Source organism: Porites lutea, chromosome 14 (assembly GCF_958299795.1).
Source record: "Porites lutea chromosome 14, jaPorLute2.1, whole genome shotgun sequence".
In the NCBI taxonomy this organism is placed as follows: Eukaryota; Metazoa; Cnidaria; class Anthozoa; order Scleractinia; family Poritidae; genus Porites; species Porites lutea.
In genome coordinates this window covers 7,122,463-7,130,187 of record NC_133214.1, presented here as the reverse complement: position 1 = coordinate 7,130,187, position 7,725 = coordinate 7,122,463, and the positions used below count along the sequence as shown (strand labels likewise).

The 7,725-nt window shown below is 35.7% G+C and overlaps 1 protein-coding gene across 1 annotated transcript; it reads left to right on the top strand.

Annotated features, from left to right (window-relative positions):
• Window positions 1-1,260: 1,260 nt before the first annotated feature.
• LOC140924666 (vesicle transport protein USE1-like) lies at window positions 1,261-7,341 on the top strand. Its single transcript, XM_073374697.1, has 7 exons — window positions 1,261-1,389; window positions 1,519-1,568; window positions 2,542-2,620; window positions 3,209-3,389; window positions 3,718-3,751; window positions 4,948-5,113; window positions 7,064-7,341. Exons 1-7 carry the CDS (start codon window positions 1,279-1,281, stop codon window positions 7,241-7,243), a joined length of 801 nt encoding a protein of 266 aa, XP_073230798.1. The 5' UTR covers window positions 1,261-1,278; the 3' UTR covers window positions 7,244-7,341.
• The last annotated feature ends 384 nt before the right edge of the window (window positions 7,342-7,725 follow it).

Genomic DNA, 7,725 nt, shown 5'->3' with positions numbered 1-7,725 from the left:
GGGATCTTTTTATAAGGCCAAAATTCGCAGTTTTCCAAAGGGGTAACATACGATGTTGGTAAAAAAAATTCCGAAAAAGATTTGTATTCGCTCCTTCTCAAAATACCCCAAAAAATAGAGTTTCTTCTTGTTCGAAACAAAAAAGAAACACTTTTAGACCGCAAAAATGGGATTTTTTCATAAGCCCAAAAATCGCAATTTTTCAAATTTTTCGATTTTAGTCCAAAAAATTCCAAAACGTTTTTATTTGGTTTTTCTCAAAATACCCTTAAAAATAAAGTTTCTTTACCTTCTAAACAAAAAAAAAAAACGTTTTTAGACCCTGACAATAGTGCGATCTTTTCATAAGGCCAAAAACCACAATTTCCGAAAGGGGTTAGCCCACGACTTTAGTCAAAAATTTAAAATTTTTCATTGTTTAATTTTTGATTAAAAAAAGCTTGAAAATAGTTTCTTGATGTAATAAATAAAAAAGAAACCTTTTTAGACCACAAAAATGGGACGTTTTCATAAGGCCAAAATTCACAATTTTCTAAAGGAGCTGACCCATGATTTTGGTAAAAAAAAATTTAAAAAAATTTCTTTGTTTTTGCCAAAATAAGCTTAAAAATAGAGTTTCTTGATGATCTGGAGTATTAAAATGGAAACTTTTCATAAGGCCAAAAATCGCAATTGTTCATAGAGGTTCTAGATAAAAACGAAGCTTTTAAAAGTTTGTTCGACTATAAGAAATGGGAACCTATCATAAGGCCAAAAATCCCAATTTTCGAACCGGTTAACCCATGATTTTGGTCAGAAATTTCCAATTTTTTTTAAGTTAATTTAGGATGGCGACTTTGTAAAATCGATATTTTTATTGTCTAAAAACCTTCTTATTAAAGTGGAACATTGCCAAACGTTTGTTAGGGCTATCTTACCCAAAAACAGAAGAGCAAGAAATTTTAAATTTTTGCCGGAATCATATAACTTATGTTTTAAAACACCTTTAAAAGGATCCAATGTGACCATTCGATATTTTTATAGTCTGGCCAGGCTTGTTTTCGATTTTATTTAAAACATAAACCACTTTATTTCTAGACTTTCTAGGCCTTTTATCATGTAGCTCAAATACGAGAAGTAAAAAAAAAGGATTTCAGCGTTTTTTCGCGTACAGACTTCAGACCTCAGATCGATTTTCTTAAAAACTTCGTTACAAGCATATTTCGGTAATAAATGCTTTGCGGTCGTAGGACGAACACATATTTTTCTTACACGAAGTACATAGTGAGGTTTACCAACATGGCGGCCCCGAAGCTCGAAATCAATTTCCGCCGTCTTTTAGAACGCTGCGAAGCGATGGCCTCAGAAATCCAGGAGAATAAAGAAAACGTAAGCTGGAGGTTAGAAAAAGTGAGTTATACCATTCATCTAAAAACTGTTTTCAACTGTTACCTCTCTAGTATTTGAACAAACTGTCGACCCCAGCTGTCTGGTCGGGTTTGTAACAATTTTTCACCGTTTTTCTACTCCATATTGCAGTATGTTTTAACGTTACAGAGGCAAGCTGCCGAACTAAAAAAGTCAGAAAGGTTAGTTTTTAAATGCAGAGTATTAAGATAAAAGTTAAACGAGCAATATGTCAATGTAAAATAGTGATTTTAAATAATAAGCCTAAAACAGCTGATACAGGTAGTCTTTACTCTGACGGGTCTTTATGTCGGGTCAATTGTATTTATTATTAATATTTTAGTCATCACAATAGAACTTTTTTATTAGTACCTGACCCAGTTAAATAAAGGAGAAGAAAGTCTTTCCATATTAAAGGAAAGAGTTCAACGTCTTGGTATACCGACGATGGACATAGCTAGTTCATTGTTTAATTTTGGTACCCCGATATGGCGGACTGAAGTAGACATCTCCCTTTGGTAGCAGGCAGCGGTTGGCTGGCCTGAGCTAAATTTAAGTTGTCTAGCAGTATACAACATTCTGAAAGGCAGGTGACTTGTGTCTCTAACGTACTGTAGGCATCAGTGGTCAGGGACGTAGATAATAGCCTGGAGCTGGGAAAAATACCTGGCTGTCAAAATTATTTTTCCAGCTGAAAAAAATTGCAGTCTTTAAAAAGGCAACTGTTTTCTTCTCATGTTATCTGCCCATCAAAAGCCATTTCCCATCGGTTATAAATTTAAGTTACATCCCTGGTGGTTGGCTGGTATCAGCTTCTGAGTTTCACTTTTTTGTCACTCTGTAACTAAACTTTCTTCAATTCAAAGCAAACATTCAAAAGGTGAAAAAAAAACCTCTAATGAAGATACTGGTGGTTGTTTAATTTTTTGCATCACCAATAAGTGTAGCTAGCATTTCAGGTCATGCCTCTTATGATTAAAAAAGCGTACCTTTTCCAAAACTGGGAAATCAAAGTATTTTGGTTCCATCAGCTTGTTGAGTCACATACAACATACAATTTTTGAAATAATCAAAATGTTAAATTTTAAGTTTTTTCTCCCATTTACTTGAAGTAATCAAAACATTAAATATTAAGTATGTTTTATCTTGTTACAGCAAACCAAGTCCAGATGCAATGACTGAATACAACAAGAAAGTAGAATTCCTTAAAGGTTTAATAGAAACACAGAAAATGGTGAGACAGGGATCAATGTTTTGAAATCTTAAGATGAGCATCTGTTGTTACATTCAAATAGGAAAAAATATTGTTATAGAAATAACTAGGAAATGCTTGTCATCAGAGAATATACAAGTACAGTAAATTGTATATCATTTGTATGTTAAGTATTTTACCATTGGTTGCATGTAAGTGTGGACACGAGATAAAAAAACATGTTCTAATAGGGTGCCTGACATGCTGTTAAAGCAAACTGTCACACCAAAGGTAATTGTTAATATGTTTTTGATTGGTATGGTCTGCTCATATTCCATTTACGTTTACACGTGACCTTCCAAACATTGTCTGTGTTTTATTTACGTGAGTAAAACTTACATGCATATGCACGTAAAAATTATGCAACAGTGGAAATCCATCATCAGTCATAAGGGGAAAATCCAGGCACCCTTCAAATTCTACTGGCTCTGAAAATACCTTGATAATTTAGGTTTGTTAGAAGCTCTCAAATTCTCCTTTCCAAGGGTTTGTTCCCTTTAAATTTTTATTGCAGTTGAATACAAGTGTAGATCCATGTAAAATAAGACTTACCTTCACTTTGTTTTGTAGAAAACACCAACAGAAAAACTTCTCGCCAGTCGGCAGTTAGTGCGTCCACTGAGTCAAACATCCAATGCACAGCAGACCACAGAGGCAGACAAAGGACGAACAGTAAACAGAGCACAAGAACTTCATATCAGGGCAAAGTCACAGATTAATAAAGAGATGAGAAGTGAACTTCTGGGAGAAGGTGAGAATAATGCAGCTAAAAATATTTCACTTCTGATACAATGAACTTGTAAGTTAGTTTATTTGATATTTATTTTTGTTGATTTTTGTCAGGATCATGCACATTACTGGCTTACATTCCTCGACACATTACAAAGGTTTTCTTAATAGCCCAATATTTTCACAGAACTAAGGACTTTCAGGGCACCTTACCACCGCACATTCATTTTGCCTTGTTTCTGGTCATTTTATGATTTGAAATACTTTGGTTTTTTAAAAGTAAATTGAATGATAAATTTAATTAATTTATTAGTATTAAAAGTTAACAAGGAACCTTGCTTATTTTCCAGACAATAAGAAAGACAGTCATGGAGTGCAAAACAGGTGACTGATTATAATTATTTCACTTGCATATTACTAGTTTGGTCCCTTAGTCGCTGTAAAAAATAACTCTTTATTTTCAAATCCCTCATAATCACTCTGTTTGCTCCCAATGCAACACTTGGCATAAACTATAGTCTTCAAATGCTCCTGGGAGAACTGTGTAATTCCAAGGGCTTTTGAGAACAAAAACTTTATTTATATGTAAAGCCTGAATCGGTGATAAAATTATTCAAATAGGTTAACTTCAGAGAACAAAAGAATGCACACCCTTCCCCCCTACACAATTCAAAGTTGGGTGTTTGTTTCTGTACGTAGCTTGAACAGCAGCACAACATTACATGGAGGGGATGGGGGAGGAAAAGCTTTTGACTTTTTCACCTTTTGAAGTCAGTAAAACCTCAGAAAGCCTCTTTAGGGCAAAGTGTCTCAAATGATTTTGTCACCAATTGTAGGGAGGCAAACAGTGTGTATTATGTGGAAACTCCAAAAATAGAAGTCAGTGGAAACAAATGAATTGTTGGTTAGTGTTGAACAATCTGCCTTTTATAGCCTGTGTTCCAGCTCCTTCCCACACATTGTCTAAACCCTCAGAGTGTGTTCCATTTGAATGATCCAAATAAGGATCAGTGACCTGTGATCACTCAGAATAGAGCACATCAAAGGACCTGATGAATCAACCCTGGGAAAGGATTCATCAGTTCACTTGATGTACCATTGCATCGCTTCAAAATATTATCAAGACATGCTGGATACGAGTCAGTTTATTATGGGCTAAACAACACGAGACCTATATAGTCAGAAAAAGCAAAATAGCAACATTCTCAAGTTTGGTGTCTATCGGGCCTATATTGAACAAAATAAATAGATGTACAGAGGATGTGACCGGCAATCCATACATGTACATCTCTTATAAAAGTGATTTTCAAGTTTACAGATAGCTGTATCTTGCTCGATATTAGCGCGATCGACACCACACTTTCATAACCTCAATGTGCTTTTTCTGACCATGTGGATCTCGTGTTGTTTATCCCATAATAAACCGACTTGTACTCAGCCCCTTTCGATTTGAAACTAGGCAATGGCCGAGTGATCTCTGACTTGGATCATCCCAAAGGAACTCACCCTTAGTCTATACGGCTGTACATGTAGTGTCTGCCATGCAGGCTACTTGTTTTTGACAACCTTTTTTCTTAAAGATTAACAGGCAACAAGAAAAGTGACACAAATGATGAAAGCATTGACTCAGTTCTACAATACCATCAGAACTTACAGGAAAATATAGCAGAGGAAATGATAAAAATGGCTCAGCATATAAAACATACATCTGTCATGGCCAGCAACATTATTAAAGAAGATAACAAGGTTACTAGGATGTTTGTCCTTTAATAACAGTAAACAATAAATTATTGGATGAGGTCTTTACCTGACATCTGAAACAGACTAGGTCAAGTAAATGTTATTGGCTGAAGCTGATAACTCTTACTGAGACTTTGATTATTGCGAATACCGCATTTCTTTAAATAATAGCCGTCCCTCAATTAATCGCCTCCCTTGAATAATTACCCCCCTTTGATGGAAATGTTTAAAATAATGGCCTCCCCCAGCTCTATACGTCACCCACTAGGGATAGCCATTGTGGAACTTGGCGGATGGAGTTAAAGTGGAGTCTGATTCAGCAAAACTGATCGGTGATGATTTAAGCTCTGATGCCACAGAAATTGAAAGCAAAAATTAATCAAGGAACCAAATTTGGAACACTTTAAATGCCAGAGTTCTTTTATCTGATGTGATTATTTTTTTATTTAATGGGAAAATAGAACAAATATTTAGGGGATGACTTCTAGTCAGCAATATTTGAAACAGTCGCCTCCCTCGAATAATTGCCTTCCTTCGAATGATCGCCCCCTTTAGGTGCGAAAAAAGAAATAATCGCCCCCAGCTATTATTTCAGGAAATACGGTATCCCAAAAACCAATCCAAGAAGAATTGTTCTATTATACACGGTTGTGAAGAAAATAGTGTTACGATAAACACATTGTCCTTGAATACCAAGCTTTGTGCACACAATTTGAAGGCTGTCATAAATATGATCAGCTACCAAGGTGACCCCTGCCTACTGTTATAAATTTAATAGAATAAAAACTAGAACGAAAAGAAATCCGTACCTGTTTGAATCCCTGTCTTCTTGTTTCCTACAACTTGAAATCTTAGTGACAGCCATGTAAATTCGTATCACTGAGTTTCTTTACTATTGTAGACCCAAATTTTGGGCAAAACCACTGCCAAGAATGCAATAAGGGAAAGTTCATTTAATATGACAAGGGGGGGGGATGAAGATATTGAAACTCGAAGCTTGAAATTTTAGCAGCCCCCCTCGCTAGCGGTTCAACTTTTTAGGAGCCCCCTCCTTGGTAGTCGAAAAAATTTCAGAGCCCCCCCCCCCCTCTCCTCCTTCAATTCCTTTGTTCCCCTGAAAAAAGATCGCTAGACTGTATTAAATATATTTACCGTTATTGTCTTCAATGGTTTATACTATGACAAACCTGAGATACAGTTGTGATACAATTTTCTAAAGCATTTTTAAGATGAACAAGAGTGTAATAATAACTGAGACTACATTTGTTATATCTGTAAACCACGTGATATAGCTGAGTTGCAGAGGTCATTAAATTGTTGAGTTGAAAACCATCCGATCTGTATGATGATGTCATGTGTTGATTTTGAAGTATAACAATTTTCGGAGCCCCCCCTCCTAGCGCAACAATTTTTTCAGAGCCCCCCCTTCGGGAGTCTAAAAATTTTCGGAGCCCCCCCTCAATATCTTCATCCCCCCCCTTGTCATATTAAATGAACTTTCCCTAATAAGTCCACTTTTGGTTGATGTTATTCAAAACAATGTGTTAAAAGCTTCGGTAACATGGTTTTTCAAGGTTGTTAATGTGGACTTAAGTAAAGGCTTTAAAACGGCAGATATAAAGGATAATGTCTGAGCCCCAAGGCCTTGTTAAAAATAATGACTGAGCACCCGAGGTCATTATTTTTAACAAGGCCTTTTGAGCCAAGGGGTATTATTTAATGTACTTTTCCACTGTTTTAGAACCAGCAATTCATAATAAGGATCTCCTGTTCCACCTCAGTGATCTGGACTTTAATTTATTAAAAATAATAACTAATGTTCAAAACAAATAGATATGTGCGTTAACAACAAGGAAGGCGTATTTACAAAGTGGTCAATTTAGAAAGGCTCCATGTACAGACACCAGAGATAAACTTTGAAAAACTTACTGTTCAATTTTGTGTTTTGTTTTTTAGACCTTGGAGCATTCAACAAAGCTTGCAGATTCAAATTTTGAGAAACTAAAACGGGAATCAGAAAGACTTGAGGAATTAACACAGACACCATGTTCCTGGTGGATTTGGATTATGATAATTACAGTGTGTATTGTGTTTATGTGGATGATTATATTTATTAGACTTTTCCCAAAGAAGTGATATAGTGATAACCTTAAAGCAGAACTCTTAAAGCAAAAAAGGTTACAAGAATTACAATTTGACAATAATTTTCAATAAAAGAATATTATTATAGAGAAGACTGTTTCAGCTTACTGTGTTTAATTTATCAAGAACTGAAATTCTTCTGGGCCCAGATATTTTTAAGGTGGATAACACTATCCATTGGTTAAATCTCTTGTTACCAGATAGCTCAATTGGTTTTCCCAATACTTAACCGCTGGACAGTGATTTATCTGTTGGATAGCAGGCGCGGATCTAAGATAAATACTGACCGATTTCCTAAACGAGCGCCGAAGGCACAAGCTTCAAGTGGGGTCCGGGGGCTGGCTCCCCCAAGAAATTATTTGGATTTTTACTCCTTAAAGTCCCCTTTCCTGGGTTTCCGAGTCATTCAGATGGGATATTGGCCAGATTTCAACTTGGAAAGTGTTTTTCTTTTTAAAATATATTTAATATGAAAA